The 19,409-nt window shown below is 32.8% G+C and overlaps 5 protein-coding genes and 1 long non-coding RNA gene across 7 annotated transcripts; 2 read left to right on the forward strand and 4 right to left on the reverse strand.

The window, feature by feature from the left end:
* Positions 1-916: 916 nt before the first annotated feature.
* Positions 917-3,546, reverse strand: LOC110614583. The gene is made up of 2 exons (XM_021756148.2): positions 2,369-3,546; positions 917-1,907 (listed from the first exon to the last, which is right to left on the reverse strand). Exon 2 carries the CDS (start codon positions 1,656-1,658, stop codon positions 1,065-1,067), a length of 594 nt encoding a protein of 197 aa, XP_021611840.1. The 5' UTR covers positions 1,659-1,907; positions 2,369-3,546; the 3' UTR covers positions 917-1,064.
* Positions 3,547-3,687: 141 nt separating this feature from the next.
* On the reverse strand, positions 3,688-6,682 carry LOC110616219 (GTP-binding protein SAR1A). Its single transcript, XM_021758567.2, has 3 exons — positions 6,413-6,682; positions 5,824-5,955; positions 3,688-4,334 (listed from the first exon to the last, which is right to left on the reverse strand). Exons 1-3 carry the CDS (start codon positions 6,539-6,541, stop codon positions 4,014-4,016), a joined length of 582 nt encoding a protein of 193 aa, XP_021614259.1. The 5' UTR covers positions 6,542-6,682; the 3' UTR covers positions 3,688-4,013.
* Positions 6,683-6,731: 49 nt separating this feature from the next.
* Positions 6,732-8,114, forward strand: LOC110615303. The gene is made up of 2 exons (XR_002487945.2): positions 6,732-7,146; positions 7,237-8,114. It is a non-coding gene; the product is annotated as an uncharacterized LOC110615303 (long non-coding RNA).
* Positions 8,115-8,267: 153 nt separating this feature from the next.
* Positions 8,268-9,546, reverse strand: LOC110615301 (universal stress protein PHOS34). The gene is made up of 4 exons (XM_021757109.2): positions 9,112-9,546; positions 8,910-9,013; positions 8,711-8,829; positions 8,268-8,612 (listed from the first exon to the last, which is right to left on the reverse strand). The coding sequence occupies exons 1-4, from the start codon at positions 9,290-9,292 to the stop codon at positions 8,528-8,530; spliced, it is 489 nt and encodes a 162-aa protein (XP_021612801.1). The 5' UTR covers positions 9,293-9,546; the 3' UTR covers positions 8,268-8,527.
* Positions 9,547-12,442: 2,896 nt separating this feature from the next.
* On the forward strand, positions 12,443-14,949 carry LOC110615300 (E3 ubiquitin-protein ligase MARCHF8). 2 transcript variants are annotated; one of them, XM_043956505.1, is made up of 7 exons: positions 12,443-12,658; positions 12,745-12,852; positions 13,272-13,342; positions 13,540-13,681; positions 14,336-14,416; positions 14,500-14,595; positions 14,723-14,949. In XM_043956505.1, exons 1-7 carry the CDS (start codon positions 12,524-12,526, stop codon positions 14,789-14,791), a joined length of 702 nt encoding a protein of 233 aa, XP_043812440.1. In that variant the 5' UTR covers positions 12,443-12,523; the 3' UTR covers positions 14,792-14,949. The 2 variants fall into 2 exon arrangements, with proteins under 2 accessions (XP_043812440.1, XP_021612800.1); XM_021757108.2 differs by having other exon boundaries at positions 12,453-12,658; positions 12,781-12,852.
* Positions 14,950-15,943: 994 nt separating this feature from the next.
* Positions 15,944-16,474, reverse strand: LOC110615302. Its single transcript, XM_021757110.1, has one exon. The coding sequence runs from the start codon at positions 16,456-16,458 to the stop codon at positions 16,177-16,179; it is 282 nt and encodes a 93-aa protein (XP_021612802.1). The 5' UTR covers positions 16,459-16,474; the 3' UTR covers positions 15,944-16,176.
* Between the last annotated feature and the right edge of the window lie 2,935 nt (positions 16,475-19,409).

Genomic DNA, 19,409 nt, shown 5'->3' on the forward strand with positions numbered 1-19,409 from the left:
TTAATATTACCTTAATAATAAAAATTATCTAAAGTAAAAGAAGCTATAATAATCATTGCCATTGAACTCCCCTCAATTTTATTAATATAATTTTTTATTTTATTTTTTTAAAAAAAATTTATAGACGTATATTTCTTTTTAATTTTCTTTAATCACATCAAATTTAAAAAAAATAAATTAATTTAAATTGTCTTTATATAATACTTGCTACACCTTTCACATTTTATAATATTTATATATTTTTTATATTTAAGTGAGTAAATTGTAAGTATTTTTTATAAAATTAGTAAATATTTTTTTAATTAAAAATATATGAATAAATTTATAAAAAATATAATTTAATAATTAATCATAATTATTATTTTTAATAAATAATTGTATAATTAAAAATAATAAATATATTTTTATGGGTTTGGACGGCTGTGTCTGTTGGATTGAGTCTGACACTACATTTGATCTTGTATCTTCTTTTAATTGACCTTTTAATGCAATCTTGAATTTAAAATGAAGGAAGGAAGGAAGGAAGGAAGGAAGGAAGGAAGGAAAAAAGAGTTGACTAATATTCCTTTTGTAATTAATTACAAGTATATGAGAGATCTTGCATGTTGCATTGAAAAAAAAAAAGTCCTCTTATTTTTCCACAAACTCATTTTGGCCATTAAATTTCAACCAATTTAATTGGTGTTATAATATTATTCTTAAACTTAGTTTTTTTACATTCACAGGTGAAAATATTTAGTAATTTATGAATATCGACATTTTAAAGATTTTATTTTGATTATAATTACCAATTATTTCATGGGTTTAATCTACTATTGAGCATATGATCTTAAATCATTTGTATAATACCATTTACATGCAAATAATTACTCATAATTATATTAGTAGTTAAATAAAAAAGAAAAATAAATAAATAAATAAGAAAATCAAACTATTAGATAGATTTCTTAATTATCCAACTGACTGATCAGATATAATTTCACATGGGATTGCGAATTGCGACAGAAAATCGACAGGATAACAAACCCCTCAATTCACACAATATAGCCTATCTAATTATTCAATTAAGCTTGGAAATTAAACAACCAGTGAGGTATCTTTTTCTCTACCTTCTTTTCTTTAATGGTATCCAAGCTAGGTTTCCACCCTTTCCCTGAAAGTTGCCTGCTCAAATACTCCGGTGGTCTATTCTCCAACATCTCCGCCAACATTAACTCCGAATCATTTTCCTTCCTTTCTGAAACAAACTTGGTCGTCGTCTGTCCCTCTTCAATACCTCCAGCAGGGCAAATTCTAGCAAACAAAGGCAGAAACCTCGACGAAGACAAAAGAGATCGCGATCCTAAAACTGAAACAACATGCCTAGCTTGCTCTGAAGATAATGACGCAGGCTTCCCCCTCTTCATGGGCAACATTACATACACCTTCTTCATGTCTAGTTTGTTATCAGCTGGCAATGGAATTGGCCTCTTTTCAGACAAATCAGGCCGGAACTCCACCACAACTTGTTGTGGGTACTCGAGCATCAGCTCAGCCACAGTCAGTGGTTTCTCAAATTCATGAACTCTACCATCCGACAGAATTACTCTTCCAGTCGCCTTCGACGACGGGTTTGTGAGATAATTTCCCATCACTAACAGAGAAGAGAGCGCATGCATTCTTGCGTTAATTATCAAGGCATTTTATTGAGAGAATTGTAGCAAGTGTTTGTTAAACCGCTCCATCATGTGACGGATATAAATAAAAGTGGACTTGTTAGAACAAAAACTCTACAAAAGGTTAGTTCGTTGGTCCTCTGAGCTGCATGTCTGATTACACAAATCTTGGACTCGGTCCATTCCAATCCAACGGTGGTAGTGGAAGATTCAAGACTTGTGGGGCCCCATTGCCCCTGTACTTGCGTTCACCTAACCATGATAAAGAAAAGTCAAGGAACGGTTCAACTATAACTGCATTCACTATCACTAATATCCTTAAACTATAGAGATAACGTAATGAAAGAGTTAAAATTGGACCGTCCATGCATCTATATGTCTCACGGGTTTATAAACTAGGCCACGGGCAACCACACTATGCAAACATATGGGGATGTCTATATCTAGCCCGTTATATGATCCTACATTCATTATGTTATTGTGACCAATAAATTAGAGTGTAATTTGGGTCAATGCTTTCAATTTCAAAATCTTCTAATTTCAAGCAATTTTGTTTTCTATCTATATGGAGAAATGTAATTATCTAATCGGCTAGCATTCCAGTCATTGATGCTCGAGTGAGACTTTCTTCAGTTAAGTAAGTGTTTTACTATATTTGCTGCATCTTCCACTAGAGGCACAATTTTACACTACTATAAGTTGAGAAGCATTACCAAAGTGGAATTGAGAGTTAGCTGTAAGGGGAGACCCAAAGTAATCATGTCAATTGAATTTCTCTTTTGCAAATTTCCAAGCAGCCTCCTCTGCAAAGGGTTTTGCAAGCATATACCTGAAGTGGAAAGAAGCTGAATCAAGTTGCATTGACATAAAGATGGCTATTTTCCTCTATATTTACATCAGTGCATTTGTTTTTTGTTTTTTGTTTTTTTTCTTTACAGGTGAATTCAAAGGTATATAGTGAAATTGCAGATAGATTTTACACACCAAATAGAATAAGTGGTAAGAAATTAGCACATAAATACATCTTTAATTTATTAAAAACTTGAGTATGAACAGCCTAAACGAGAACAACTAAGTCTGAACTCAATAAGGATTCAATATGCAGCTCTAAGTCTCGTATTAGTTCAAAATCTGTCTAGACAGATTAGTCTATCCGTGGAATTTTAACTCCAAATGACTACAGATTAGTCTATCCGTGGAATTTTAACTCCAAATGACGCCAGATGAACACGTACATACATACTATCAGTGTAAATATAATAAAAGAATATATATATATAATGGTAGTTATACGTCATAAAAGGACAAAAAGAAAGAATATAAGAATATAAAGGAGAAATAAAAATCAAGTTTAGGCTAAAACCATTCTGGATCTTAATCCATTCTGAAATTTCAGACATCACCAGAGAAGATGTTATAATTACTCTCATGATGGACTGAACCTGAAATTAGCGCATGTTTAAGAAAATGAGATAAGCGTTCCTTTCACCGAAATTAATCCAAAATCATGGACTGTTCTCTTGAGTTGATGAAGAATGAAATGGTTAATTACTCATTCCACGTTGATGGACTTGATAGGACTTTCTCTTCTTTTATAATATTAGCATCTTGTTCTCATATTCATCTCTTTCTCTCTCTCTTTTTTTTTTTAATTGCAGCTGCTACGTATGATTTGGAGCAGTATTCATCCAACACCAAAATTAGTGCTTGTGAAATATATTATTTATTCCGCCAATTAAGTGAGATGGAACAGATAAGAAATTAGCTAATTAAAGTTCTAAATGAAAACGTGAGTGCGCAACGGTTTCATTTATAGATAAAGTGGGTGTTTAGGATTGAATATTGCAAATATTAAGTGGCACTGAGCAGCAAAGCGTAAGATGGGTTGTTAATTTGTTGTGACGGCCACAGCCAGTAACCAAAATTCTTCTACCATTAGAACTCATTTCCTGTGAAGATAATTTGTCTGTAACAGTAAACGAACTTCAATCAGCACAAAGTAGCTAAATTAAATACATTCAACAGTGTGTCATTGCAGAAACATAAGAAATAAATACATTCCAAAATACGTCGTTGCAGATAAAAACATAACTATAACTGAAATTTCAATTTTCTGGCTCTACCGTAATAAGACTACAGCAAGAGATGGCATAGTCAATTGACAAACTAGAAGAGCAAATAACTTGCTGCCACAACTAATTTTTACAAAGCAGTATATTAATACCTCCTTCCACACAGATCAAGATCACAATATATCCAATTTAAACAGGGGGATGAATACAACCTTCTTTTGGTAGGACAGGGCGTGCTGGGGTGGGGGCTTTGATTGTTAGGCCAAACATCTTCCGAAGCAGTACCTTACTTGATGTATTGTGAGAGCCACTTGAATCCATCACCATATCCCATTTTGCGCACAATGCTGCACATGAAAACCTCCAAAGGACGCACATTTGAGTCAGCTAGGTTTACCTTTCCTTTTCCTGTGGTGAAGTTAGTCAGGCCAAGGTGGTATCGCAACTCATCCTCTGAAGCAGCATAAGGTATGTCAATCTTGTTTCCCAAAATGAGAAATGGAACATCAGTCAAAGCCTCATCAGAGAGAAGACCATCCAGTTCCTTTTTCGATTCTGCAAACCTCTCTTTGTCATAGGCATCAACCAAGTACACCACAGCATCCACCTTTATCACATAAAACCACATTACATTGAAACATTAGAGCTATTTAACTCGTGAAATGCAATTCTAAACACAAAAAGGTGCAACTAAAGTAAGTACCAGCAATATCAAGGTTCAAAGTATAACTAATGGATACATGGAATATTAAAAATTTTGCAAGATATAAACACCAGAAATACAGAGATTGAAATTCATTGACCAACTTCTATTAATCATTTTCATAAAAGAATATGTCGCAAAAAGTCCAATGTAAGACCATTTGGCAAGAAAAAATCTGGATGCCACAATCATAATGATGAGGTTCAACCATTAATTTCCACAGCACTATAACAACAACGACAACTCAGTGACATAGTTGTTAATTTCCCAACCTCAGAAGAGAAATAGGAGAACCACACATCAATAAATGGGAATTGCCAAGTGTAGAAAGGAATAACTTCTTTTTTTTTTTTTCTAAAAAAGCCAAAAGCATTCTGCTTTAAGTGGTGGTTCAAATTGGCAGAGAATTGCTCTTTACAAGCATTCACATATTGATGCTCCAGTCTTCCAATGTAAAATTGGAATAGCCGAACCATGCAAGTTCATCATGAAAGAAAATAGAAGAGGAAGTCAATATCATGAGCATGCAAAACACTTGCAAAAACTGATAAAGAATGTTCAAGAAATTCAATCCGATGAAATTACCCATTTTGGCCATTCATATATTGATTGGCCATACATGGGACAGAGGCACGACGATGAAATCAACAATAGGCTGCGGATGGTGGCACATCAAACTAATCCCAATCCTAAGTCACTTCAACTTGTGATTAACTGATGCGCTTCAGAAGAAGCACTACCTTAGAGGTCCTTAGCAATACCATGCAAATAGTTACCAAGACTAAAAATGTTAGTCCACAATGCTCAAGAAACTACGTACATACATAAATGGATTGTGACTACCAAAACAGATTGGAAAGCATAAGATGCCCAGTACAGCAATGATGTGGTTATGATAAGAGTATTCATGAAGATGCAATAATCTCAAGCAGAATACAAGAGATAAGGCCAAATATAGAACTAAACAAGGTTAGATAAAGAGGAATATACACATAACACACATGACTGAGTACCAAATACTTAAAAATAGGAAATCAGCATGTATTAAAAGGGAAGAATCAAAAATAAAAAAGGATTGAAATATATAGTTAGAAGAGAGCAACGTAAATATAGCACTAAAGATACTAACAGTTTATCTAATTCGTTGTGCTAACAAACAAAAATATTGAAATATGGAGCAAAAGAACACATGCAGAAGATTAAAATCTCAGGCATAAGTAGAATTTGATCCATGGTCTCCTTGAACCATGTCAAAGTACCTCACTGGTTAAGCCAGTTCGCATCCAGAGGATTACAACTAAGCAAACAATGGAAAAGCGTTAAAGAAAATGTCGTTATCGCACTTCATAACATATATAGCTGAAAACTAGCTAGCCTATTATGAATATCTCACCTTGGCATAGTAATCTTTCCAGACTCTGCGAGCAATCTGATGACCACCCAAATCAAAAGCCTTAAACTTAATTTTCCCAATACTGAGCTCTTCGGAAGTGGGATATTGAGTAGGCTGATGTTGAGCCAATCTCTGAAATAAGTACTACTCAGTTAAGTAAAACCAGTATGTAGTGTAGCTAATAAGAGATCGGCAGCATGCACAAATACACAGAGAATTTCAACTGAATTGTTCCATAAGTTTTTCCAAAATTAAAATAACAATAATAATAATAAGACATTAAAGTTAAACATATGTAACACAAATTGCTGTAGCATTTTCAAAAATTCTGTTTTCTTTTGGCTTCTTAACCTCAACCCAAACGGGGTCTTATCAATTATGTCTACCTAATGCCAATAGATAGAGAAAATCAAATGCCTAGGCTAAATTTTCGCGCGTTCGGAGTTACAAGAAAGATTTTACTGAACAAACAAATCACAGATGTCAAACTTGCGTTCCGTTTCCTAATGTTTTTTAAATATAAAATCGAAGACAGTAATCAACCAAATTATTCAATGAAAAATGACCGCAGGAACAAAGAAAAACGAACCTCATCTTTCAACATGTGAAGCAAGGTTGTTTTGCCAGCATTATCGAGCCCTAGAAACAAGATCTTAGCCTCTTTCTGCCAGAGACCGAGAGAGGCCAGGATGCCATAGAACCAATCAAGGAGAAACATGGCTGATGATGGTAAGAATATCAGATCCCTAAGCGAGAGGTGGATTCTGTAAGGGACCCTTCCGAGCCTGGGAAGGAACCAGATACTTCGATTTCAGGGCGTCTCGTTGAGAATAAGATACAAGTACAACACCATAGAAGAATAATTTTCTTTGGCAGAAAATGGACATTTTGATGAGCTGGACCTGCTTTGCCAGTGGGGCCCGCTAAAGTCTAAAATATGACGTCATTTCTCAATTACGGACAATAACTCGCCGCTGCTTTGCCTTTTCTTTTGCTTTTCTTTTTAGTATCGTAAATTTGTAATTACGGTTTTAAGTACAAATGGTAATTTACATTTCAGGTCCTTACATAAGCTGCATTTCATTAACTTTTTTTTTAATTCAATAAATTTCCAAAAATACTCGAATTCACGCAATTGATTTCAAAAATTTTATGATTATTATATCTTGATTATACAGTTAGATTGAAATGGCCAAGTCAAAGAACCACACAGCTCATAACCAGTGTTAAAGGCTCGCAAGAACGGGATCAATAAACCCAGAAGACAGAGGCACACCTCCACTGAAGGGCTTTGTATTTTTTCCCATTTTCATCATTTTCTATGTGTGCATTTTTACCCTTCATCCTTCTGATATGAACTGCTGCTGATCCTTTACTTCTTTATTTGATCTTTTTTTTTTTATTTACGTATAGGTGGATCCCAAGTTTCTGAGGAATCAGAGATATGCGAGGAAGCACAGCAAAAAGAGTTGCGAATCTGCAACCGAGGAAGAGTAAATGTTGTGACTGTATTTTGATTGTTTCTAGTAATTTTTTTTATTTTTCTAATCTGTTCGGTTTTTACTCTGATTGAAATGTCTTGGAAATTGATTGCCATTAATTTAGTGATTCTTAAAGTAACAATGGTTTTTTGCTGGAAGGTTTAGTCACTGACTTGATTTTGGCACTTCTACTATACTGATACTCATGATTGAATGCTTACTTGGTTGATGTTCCTCTTTGATGTCTAGATTAGGAGATGATTTGATGCACTAAGCTTTTTCATGTTTCTCGTTCAACTAGGAAAGAAAGTGGATCAGAAAGCATATTCCTTGATCTTGATTGATGAAAAGAGTTTTAGATCAAGACACTGTTCAGTCAGTGAAATGCAGCAGTGTACTGTCATATAGAACTTAATATCTTCAGTTGTGTCTGAACTTGTGAGGCTGTCCTGCCGGTAGTTAAGTGGTGTATTGTTAAGCTTCTAATCTGGGTAGAATTCTTCTATTACTCTCTGGAATATATTAGGGTTTCATTTGTGACTTTAGCTTGCCAAAAGTTGTCAGGTGGTCTTCTTAATTTGTTGTGAAGGCTTTAGGGAACCTACTGTGATTGAAACGCAGAACTTTTGGGTGCCACCATTCCTCTTTTGTTATTTCGCTATGAGAAACCCTGAGCCACTGTGGTTAAAAAGCTGTTTGCAAAACTTCAACAATGCATCCTCTGTTTCCATTGGCTATTTGCCGTTGTATTTGTATAATATGAAGTGATCTCCTGCTAGTAAATGTGTTAAGCCCAAGTGGATTAGGGAAACTGATAATTTGCTTTTATGTGTCATTTCTGTTAAAAGTTAACTGGTGGGACCGACACCTTTGATTGTATGTTGATGGGTGACTGAGATGGCTACATAAGATTTCTCTTGGAAAACACACACGGGCAGAGTAGATGATAAGGCTAACATCATGTACTCCAATCACTTGAATTTGGTATGAGTATTATAAATCAATGCACTAATTTTTTAATGAGAATTTGCACTAAATAGTTTCTCTCTTGATCGTTCCTGCTACTAATAAAATGGATTTATTATACAATAGCCAGCATCCAGGCCCCCAGCCATAACAGCTGCACCAACTTTTCACTTCATGATCCGAGTAGTGTTATAAAGAGAGAATACATATACACAATACATATGATGGTACAAGAAAGTTTTGTGGCAGGAATCAAGTCAATTTTCGTCTGGATGCTTCACGATCACCACTGGACATTTTGCATGCTTGGCACAATGGTCGCTTACACTTCCAAGGATAGCTCTGCAGCAATAATCAATGCGAAATTGGATGAGATCCTTAAGAAAAGAATTTATAAAAATGAACTGATTCAATTACTGAGTGGAAAATTTTGCCATTACCTCTTCAAGAAACCATAACCATGGCTTCCCATAACAAGCATGTCAGCTCGAAGTTTCTCTACTGTATTACAGATCACATCCTTTGCCTCTCCGCTCCCTACTACTCTCTCTACTTTTACCTGCACAGACCCTCAAATCCATGACCAAAAGTAAATGGAATGGAAGAAATATTCAGAAAAGAAGCAAAATGATATTTTACGTTGAATTTACTGTAGACAGCTTCTGCTCGTTCCATCACGGAGTTCACCAAATTCTTGCTATAACTTTCCACGGCAGAAACAACATCACCAGAAAACATGTACCCTGCAATGAAATATAAACTTTTCACACATTTGTTTTTGCGATTCTAGCTAATTAACCAAGTACACGGAGCAGTCTAACAGAGCTAGAAATGGAAAAACCTGCAGCGTCAAAGGCAGAGTGGATAGGAGTTGGGGGCTTAACGTAGAGGAGGACTAGAGTGCCATTAGAAGTGGGAGAGACAAGGTTAGCGAGACACCAAGAGAGAGCGTGCATGCTCTCCCTGCTCTCATCCACAGCCACCACTATCTTTCGGCCTCTACTGGTGTTCCCTCCTTCCATTTTTGAAACCCCAATAATTTTTTTGCCTTCTTCTTGTCCAAAGGCTGCTGCTGCTAGCTAATATACAGAAGCAAGAAATTTCTGGGCCTTAAAATGTAGATAATTTACAAACAATGATACACTGCATTTATAGGTGGTTCTGGCCGAGGTTTTCTTAGTTTTCCGGTTTGGGTTGTGCATTTGGGTTGATTCTTGACTACTTGAGGTTTGCGAAATGATGAAAACGGCGGCTGGGTAGATTCTGCATCAAGGTAAATATTATACCCATATGCCATTCCAATATTACTTGGGAAAACTAGTAGAATTTGGCTGTTACTATTAGCTGATCAATAATGATAGGATTTTACATAACTTGTATAACATGGCATGGATCATGGGTAGGACCAGCTGAGATTGAAAAGGAGCAAGTGACAATTCGGCTGTCCAAATCCAAGCGAGAAAAAATAAAAATAAAAATAAAATTATAGTAATTTGTACTAAGATTATTGAGCTAAATATCTGAGCAGCCAGGTGGAAGCTCAGACACCAAAGGGGTTATAATCATTAGCTTATCCAGTTGATCACAGGTTTTCAAGATATTTAATAAACAGAAGCTTCTTAGCTGTCATTTGGATGACCTCAGCCTTCATTATTAAGATACAATAAAGTAGCTTTATATTTAATCAAAATACTTAAAATTTCTACGGATATGATGACTTTTTTTTCAATTAATGGTATGAATAAATTTAGAATATCAAATCACACACTAAATTTGTTATGTTTTAATTTAATTCAAAAATTAAAAATTTCAATTTCTTAATAGTGAAATTGGATAGTAATAAGTCTAATTTTTTAATACTCTATATTTATTCGTATTTAGATTTAATTTATTTTATAAAAAATATTTTTCAGTAAAATATTTTTTATATTTAAATCAATCAAAAATTTTAATTAATAAAAAATATTTTTTATTAAAAAAATAAATTATTAAAATAAAAATAATTTCTTTTAAAAAAAATTATTTTTTATATTTTAAAAATTTTATTAATACCGCTATATATATATATAAATTTATTATTATATTTTATATTTTAAATTAAAATTAAATAATAAAAAATAAATTATTTTATTAAAAACTATTTTCTATAAAAAAATATTTTTTAAATATAAATTATTTTTTCAAAAATAAATATAGTCGCTTATTTCTTTGTTCTAGTTGACATTTAAGAGCTCATAATTTATATGCTTTTCTGTATTTCCTTTTTATCTGCTATGGACGACTTAACTCCTGGGCCCGCTTGATTCCTACTCTGAATTTAGGAGTGCCTGATTTTGAATTTAGGAGGTAGACAATGGCATGGGCCAGACTCAAAACAATCTAAAACCCAACAAACTGTCTCTTATAACGTTTGAATTTGAAGCAAAGATTCCTTCAACTGCCATTCTCTTTCTCCTATTTGTTTCTTGTGGTAACCGAGTTTGGCTAATTTTCACCCAAATCATCTGCTTTACTCCAATTGATTATCTAATTATAAGAAAATTTTTACCTAGAGTAGTTCATTGTGGACCAAGAGATCAATGATATGATAAAATCCACAGTAAAACCACTCATTTTTATATTAGATACTATATGTACTAGATTCATAGAATAATTATTTATAGCTATAATTAACATCAAGCAATCACATGGGCATGGATGCTAATAATAGAACTAAACAAGGTGTTTGCAGGTAAATTCTGAAAATGAAATATTGTAATTTAGAAGTGGTGAGCACTTAACTTGAAAGTGACACCGCAGGCGCAGCTTGAGCAATTTTGAGGAAAAAAAATGGACATAAATATTGCAGTTAAGAGTGTTTAGTGAGTAATTTGAAGCATAGGAAGAGACGTGGAGACCATCCAAAAGCATCGTTATTGTCCCTACCACCAACACCAAGCCACAATTTGCTCACCACTTGCTTTTGCTAAGCCTTCTCTTATCCCCAATTGTTTGGCTTACCAATTTCACCAAACATCCTCCTCCCTCTTTTATTCTTTTGGAAAATAGCCTACTTCAATTTTAGAGAGAGAGAGAATTTTTTTTTTTTTTTTAATAGATAAGGTCGAACTCGGGATAAGCACATACGTCAGCATCCCATTCCTTTTCTTAACAAATTTTCTTTCTTATCACTTATTTAATAATTTTTTATTTATATTTTATATAAATAAATTATGTTAAAACATGTTTCATTTATTAATTACCGAGTAAATTGTAGAATCTTTAAAACCGAAAGCGCGCATCATGGTTCGTGGAGCGTGGAAAAGTGGCCCCAGTGAATCACCGGTGCAGATGTTTTTATTTTCGGTGGACGCGTTTAGTTCGGGATTTTTTTTTTTTTGCAAAGGTGGTGTAGGGGCCCACATTTTAAATTTCAGGTAGACGGAGATAGATGGTTTAGAGCCGTTAATGGCAGATCGGACGCTTTTGATTCAAACCTCAAAACACTGACAAAACAGAAATACAATAATGCCCTTTTATGCTCTTCGTCTATTATTGTATTAATTGAAAGAATATTTATTTAGATTGGATTTAAATTAATTAATAATTTAAGAGTGAAATCAATAATTTGTGGGATTTAAAATAGAGATGGAAAGAATGATATAGAGAAGCAAAGAATCCTACAAATGGAACAAAGTCATATGGTTCAAATCATTCTCCAAGTAATCACAGCTTGCTTCACCATCAATCACAAGTCTCCCCTACAAATTTTCAGGTCAAATACTTCCAATTCCAGATTCCACTTCAATTTCTTAAAACAATTCCAGCTTCCAATGAAACCGTGTCCTTGATTGGAGTCCATGTCCATCCAAAAAAAAAAATCACAATTAATAATAAAATTTTAAAATCATTTATTTTTAAAATGCATAAAATAAATGCAAATAAAAATCGTTTAGAAAAATAATTTAATACTAATAAGCAAAAGACTAGTCCAAACATATCATAAATATCAACAGACCAATAATAATCAAAATCCAGGCTAGTTAATTTGAAAAAAAAAAAAAAAATCCAGGCTAGTTTAGGTAACTGATAAAATCGGATTAAGCTGATGAAGTGGACTTCCAGTTCATATATTGGCATTTTTTTTTAAATTACAGGGGCAGTTTAGGAAACTCGTGTCCAATTCATTTTCTTTTAAAGTCTAGAAGAGAGAGAAAGAGAGACGATGCAGGGAATTTTGAAAAGCAGAAAGGAAAAAAGAAGCATTAGAGAAAATGGGAGACGTTGTATTGTTCGTGGATGATTTGCAGTCGAGTTGTGCAGTTTCTCACTGTAGAATATGTCACGAAGCAGAATTTGAAAGTTGCAAGAGCTTAGAAGCTCCTTGTGCTTGTTCAGGAACTGTTAAGGTAGAATTATGGATGTTCAGTTCTGTTCTGTTCTGTTCTTGTGGATGATGTCTCTCGGTTTCAACTTTCATCTCTGTTAATAATAGTTTTCTTTCTTTTCCAAACTGGGTTTCTTCATTCAGTTTGCTCACAGAGACTGCATACAGAGATGGTGTAACGAGAAGGGGAATACAACTTGTGAAATATGTCTACAGGTATGAATTTGCAGGGTATGGTTGTGCGTGGTCTATAAATCTACATCTTGGTTTTCCTGTTCTATATCGTTTCAGATACTTCTCATATTATTCATCCATTTAGCTATGTCTTCTGTAGTCTGGATGCCGTTATCTTGTTCTGGTTGGAGTTGGGTTTATTTTTGTGTTTCATTCAAACTCCCAAACATCGACTCTGGCTCTGCCTTTGGGTTTGAATTCTGCGTCTCCTTTGTTGTTTCTGTTGTCATATTTTCTTTTAAGTTAAAGTTTCATCCCTTTCTTCGTCTTTTTCGTATAATATATTTCTATGTTTCTGTAGTTGAGGAGGGAAAAATAGTCAATTTAATTTATTAATGAAAATTTCTGACGAGGGTTTGAAAGAGGGGAGATGATAATCCTGGTGCTTGAAATTTATGCAGAAATATGAATCAGGATACACCGCAACTTCAAAGAAGTGTCAGCAAATGGAAATGGATGCTATGACAATTAGGTACATTCGTAAATTTTAGCAATGTAGATGTACAAGTGATAACTCATAAAAGCTAACATTATAAAACAACTGTTTCTCCATCTTTGGCTAATTAAACATATGGAGTAGCGGCAGTTTGCTGATGTTATATAGTTCCTAGGATTATACATTCTGTCTGCTCAAGTGGGTGTTTTTTTTATAAAAAAAAAAAAAAATAGAGAAAGCTTGGAAATACCAAGAAGAGGATATGAGCCTGAAATCCAAGGGATGGTAACAGTTGATGAAGCGGCCTACTCTGACATTGAGTGGACGTCTGCCGCGGATAGAAGCGCCTCTTACTGCCGGTCACTGGCCATAATAGTAAGTTCAGTTTGTAGATTTTTTTTCATCATTTTTTTTTTTATTTTTTTATAAAAGAACCGCTGTATCAAGAGTATTTGAAATATTAGTAGCTTTATTTTTTTATTATTTTTATTATTATCAAACTTCGTAGCTTATCATATGCATCAACAGACAATGTCATTAATCTCTGTTTTGGTCAAAGATAGGGATAGGGAGCTACTACTTTTTTTGACCCAGTAATTATTCTGTATCACTAGGAGAGATATGGCGTAAAAATAGTTATGTTATTGATTTTTCATTCTATTTATTTATATGGAATCAAGATTATATACTATAATTACTATTTATATAATGTTTTGAGTAAAATAAAAAATCATCTGAATCTTTTATTTTAGATATTCTTTGATAAATAGCTAATTTATGTTTGATTATTATAGTTTCATTAGTTTAAGTGTTAAATAACATTATTGTATTCTAAATAATGTAGAATATAACTATTATTAACTACCCTATCCGTCAATTATACCCGTCTGTTTAACAGGGGTCCAGTTTATAAATGGCAACCGATAGTCAAATTGTTTGAAAATTGTAATTTGGGAAGTAAATAATTTAAGTTTGTCCTTAAATAAATAAATAAATTTCTTCCTTTCTTTCTCTCCCCCCCATAAGCAGTTTACGGCACTGTTGCTTTTAAAGCATTTCTGCGCTACACTCACAGGAGGAACACAAGATTACCCCTTTACGCTTGTAACGGTAAGTCATTATAGTTTCGTAACCTTGCCGTGTATTTGCAATTCTTGTACGTGAAAATTAAGATTTTCTGTCACTTTCTTCAGATACTTGTCTTAAGGACTAGCGGAATTCTTCTTCCCATGTACATAGTCTTTCGAACAATTGCCGCCTTTCAGAAATGCATTCGGACACGATATCAGGTATTCAGCTTAGATTTGTCTTATAAATGAAAATATTCAGTAACTGAAGTCCTTGTGAACTTGAGATACAGAAAAAGAAAATATTCCTTGGGCTAATTATTTTATTTGGTTTTATATTAATTGTCAGGGATTAGATGAAAATGACACATCAACAAATATCCAAGGAGATGAAAATGAAGAGCAACATCTAGTATAAATGCAAACTCTCCTAATCCTGAGCTTACTTTACGTTATTTCCAATTGTATGAGAGCATTCTATTCTATTAGTGCTCTCATCCTGTAAATTTTATTCTTCCCTTTTTAATGGGCACAAATGAAAAGAAAAAGAAACATCCAATCACCAAATAACTAAAATGACATCAAAAATGGTTAGTGAGATGAACCACCCATACTAACTAATTTGCAATCACTTTCAATACAAGTCTAAATTGCATGATTAGGACATTTTTACAGAATATTTGGGCACCAACAGCCTTTTCACTTTGTTGGCTGAACCCACCACTTTGACATTTCAACAATATGTGTAATGTAATGTGGTGAAAGAATCATCATTCATCACTTTCTGATTCAGACAAAACTACACCTCCACTATTTCCTTACAGATATTACTATACAAAGAAGTTGGTATTGGTTAAACCAGCTTAAAAGCAATTCGCTACGTCAAATCCTAAATGGGGTATCTACAAAATTTATCCCTCATCATTACATGATCGCCAAAATAAAATATCAGCAATGTGTTGTTGCTACCTCAGTTTTCAAACAGAGGACGGAGTTCGCTTCACTGTTCAGTGTCCCACAACTTTGCAATGATGAAAAAATAGTTATTAAACAATCACTAAAAACGCCTTGATTACGGCATGCGCCAAGTGTCAACCTAAAGAAATGTAACTTATTCCACTTCATTGACCCCAGTTCTGATCTGACTTGCCATGTCGCAGAGGAGGCTTATATCAAGAGCAATTATATGGGATGAAGCTATTAGACACATTCATAACAAATGAAGATGTACCTGTTGCTGCATTTCTCCTTTATGCTTCTCTTTTAGGTTCGTAAGAGAAGCCTTTGTAAAATTTATGTTCATACAAGTTACCCTGTTACTAATTTTTTTAAAAGCAAAATTCGTACATTCCAAGGTTTAAAGGATTAATTTATTTATTATGAGCTCAATAATTTGTTCTTTCACTGCTTATATTTTATTAATTTCAAGAGAAAAAACAGCCCATGGCATGATATAAACAACTGGGGTAATCTCCAATACTATTTATATTTAAGAAATTTTCTTTTTGTTCGATATTCAACTTCACTTTACCCATTTAAGTTAAAAAGACAAATCAGTAATCACACAATCTTAACACAAGAAAATCTAGCCACTGTCTATTCTAGGAATCCAGAGAGTAAATATCCAAACTTTACACCGCAAACTCACAACAAAATGAAGGCATAGCCTGGTAAACACATTGATATAAAAACTAAAGGAGAAACAACCCAACTCTTAGTACCTCTGTTATCTTTCTCGAGGCAGTTAGAAAATAAAGAAGCTTTCCATGGATATTACCAAATTTGAGCCGATAACAAGGAAACTCAAGTAAGTTTTGTTTTCTTTGACTTGACATGAGGCTTCTCAGGGATTTCTTCTTCATCTTCAGAAGAGCTTTCAACCAGGTCATCAGGGACATCATTAGGAACATTATGTTTGGTAATGAATTCCTTCAATATGCTCATGCTTTTTTCTTTCATAGAAACCAATTCCTCAGAGATGGTACTACCCTTGCTTGCATCAACAGTGTATGTTTCCGACCCAAGTTTAAGTGTGGCTTTAACATAAGGCCCACGAGTAATTGCATCATGAGCTTGAGCCTCCATTGTGGCCTTTGGAAATCTGTGAAATTTCAACAGTTAAAACATCAGCTTTTAATAAGTCATGATATGTACAACCTTATTTCTTTGTTCCATATAACTGGATTTTAATATCTTCATCAGAGGCCCAAGCTCCAATTTATCCTGGACTACCTTCACTCACCATAAACTTGAAAGAACTATACAATTGTGATCACGGCTTTCAAAATGAAGAATGCAACAACTCAAATGCTCAAGAGACAGAGAGAAGGAATAAGGTTGTTAAGATACATTCCCAGAGGAAAAGGGTGGGTCAGAAGATCATGAAATATAGTTATGGCAAAAAATAATAATAATAATAATGATAGGGGAAGAGAAAAACACTTTATACCTTTGCAGTAAGGCAGAGATTTGGCATAGAACTGACATATGAAATATCAGATAAGTGAACAGTTTTTCCCCAAAATGCTTACATCTTTACTTCCAAAAGCTTCAAACTAAATGTAACATCCTATTGCCAGTCTTGTAAATGAATTAGTTAAAAGAGACTGTCATCTACCATGAAATCCACACAAATTTATACTCTACCAGTAATAACACTAGTTTCCGGATTATCTTCAAATTCCACAAGGTATTTATATACAGAAAAGGAAAAGCTACCTAAATTGAAAATTAACAGAGAGCAAAACAAGGATCTAATGAGACAAAATAAATTCGGTAAACAACTAGTAGAGACTTGAAATAAAGCCCAAGAAAAAACTGACGGTGCCCAGCAAATCAATTAAAGAAATTTCAAGATCATTAAGCTAAGACAAAACTTAGCTCCAAGCCTCGTACACCATTCTTTAGAAAGGGGAAAGAAAAGCAATATACAAATGATTACGACGAAGAGCCCCGTACAACATGCTAACCGAGGAATGGATAACGATTTCCAAACAAAAAAAAAAAAAAGGAAGCGAATTGACCTGGGATAATCGGGGACTCAAGCAGGCTCAAGGCTGAGGCGTTCTGCGGTTCTGTACTTGGGTGTTTGAGAAGCAGGACGGCGGATTACAACGGGATGTTTTACTTATTTCCATTTTCTTTTCCTCCCTCATTTACATTGCAATTACAAAAAAATCCCTGAATATTCTTGAAACATCTTTACTATTTTAAATTAAATTATTTTATTAACAGAACTATTAGTTTGTTGATGACTTCTTAAATTTAAAAACTTAAAATCCTCACCTTATATATTTATACATCACTTCATCCTTCAGTATTATATATTTTTATTTTTTTAAGATAGTTATATATTTTTATTGTTATTCAAAATTTATGATGTTAATTTAAGCTAAAAAGCAAAATAATCTCATATAAGAAAGTTGATTTAGGAATATTTTTAATTATATATATAATACTGGAAAATCATATTAATTACTGAGCTTTAATTTTTTTATTTTATTTTATCAATTTTAGGATATACCCCTTTTATTCTATATGGAACGGATACATCATGCCTACACTAAGCCAACAGAGTTGTTATAATTTATTAAAGAAAAAATTATTTTTTAGTCTCTGAAATATAGTATATTTAATAAATTTGTCTCTTTATTTTTAGAATCCAATACTTTCATCCCTGAAATTTAATTCTATTAAAATTAGAGGTGTCTCCATCAAAAATACCGTTAGTGATTGGAAAAATGATTGAACTATCCTTTCTAGAGTCGAATACTTTAGTCTTTGAAATATCTACAAATTTATAGATTCTCTCAAATAATTGAAGAAAAAAATATATTTTCATCCTTAAGATATTACATAATTAACAGATTTATCTCTCTATATTTTGAATTCAATATTTTAGTTCCTGAAATTTAATTTCAACAAAATTTAAGAAAAAAAAATTTCAAACTCAATCTCCATAAATAAATAAAAATTTCAATAAATTTAATATTCAAATTTAGCAAAGATAATAAAAATTAAAATATATAAAATTTAAATTATTAAAAATAAAAAATTAAAACTAAAATTGATTTTGTAATGACGTTTGCGGTTGATCACTCTTGCCATTTAAAAATTCATTAAAACGTTTTTGACATTTTAAAAAATTTATGAGTTAGTCTTTCCGTTAATTTTAGTTATTAAATATTATAAAAAAAAATCTAAAATATCTCTGATATAGAGGGACTAATTAGTAAATTTTTTAATAATTTGAGAGATCAACTAATAATTTTTTCTAAACTATAGGGACTAAATAATAAAATATTTAGTGATAAAATTAATAGAAAAACTAACTAATAGATTTTTTAAAATTTCAGAGACATTTTAATATATTTTTTAAAATTGAAAGGCTAAATAGCACGTTTTTTCATATTATAAAAACTAAATAGTAATTTTTTATTTTATTATTGATAAAGGTACATTTTAGAATTATATTTATTCTCTTTCCTTTGATCAAGTAGAAATCATTGACTTAACAAAATTTTTTACGAAGGGATCTTGAATTTTGACAGAGATATCTTAAATTTTGACGAAGTTAAATATCGAGAATGAAAGTGTTAGAGTTTTGAAAATAAAAGGATAAATTCATTAATTATGTTATTTTATGGAATTAAAAAATAATTTTTTTATTAAAACATTATTTTAAACTCAGAAAAAAAAATTGAATTTAATGAAAATCACAAATACCTTGTAATTTTTCTCAATCTTATTTTGGATTTAATAAGAGAAATACAAGTAACTCAAAAATTGGGAAAGAGAATCGAAATTGGGTTTACGAATTCTGATCCACAAAAAGTGCTCGTAAGACAAGACTGCGTCATTCAATGATAAAAAGGAAAGAAACACCATGACTTTTTCAAAAATTGCTCCTTAACAGAACTGGACACTCATCTTAGGTTCTCTGAACTTCCTTAAATGCCATATTTAAACTTTAAGCAACTTCAACCATGACCCAGTAATTTTATTGGCCAAATGTACACTCAACTTATCATAAAAAA

This window comes from Manihot esculenta, chromosome 5 (genome assembly GCF_001659605.2).
Source record: "Manihot esculenta cultivar AM560-2 chromosome 5, M.esculenta_v8, whole genome shotgun sequence".
NCBI lineage: Eukaryota > Viridiplantae > Streptophyta > Magnoliopsida > Malpighiales > Euphorbiaceae > Manihot > Manihot esculenta.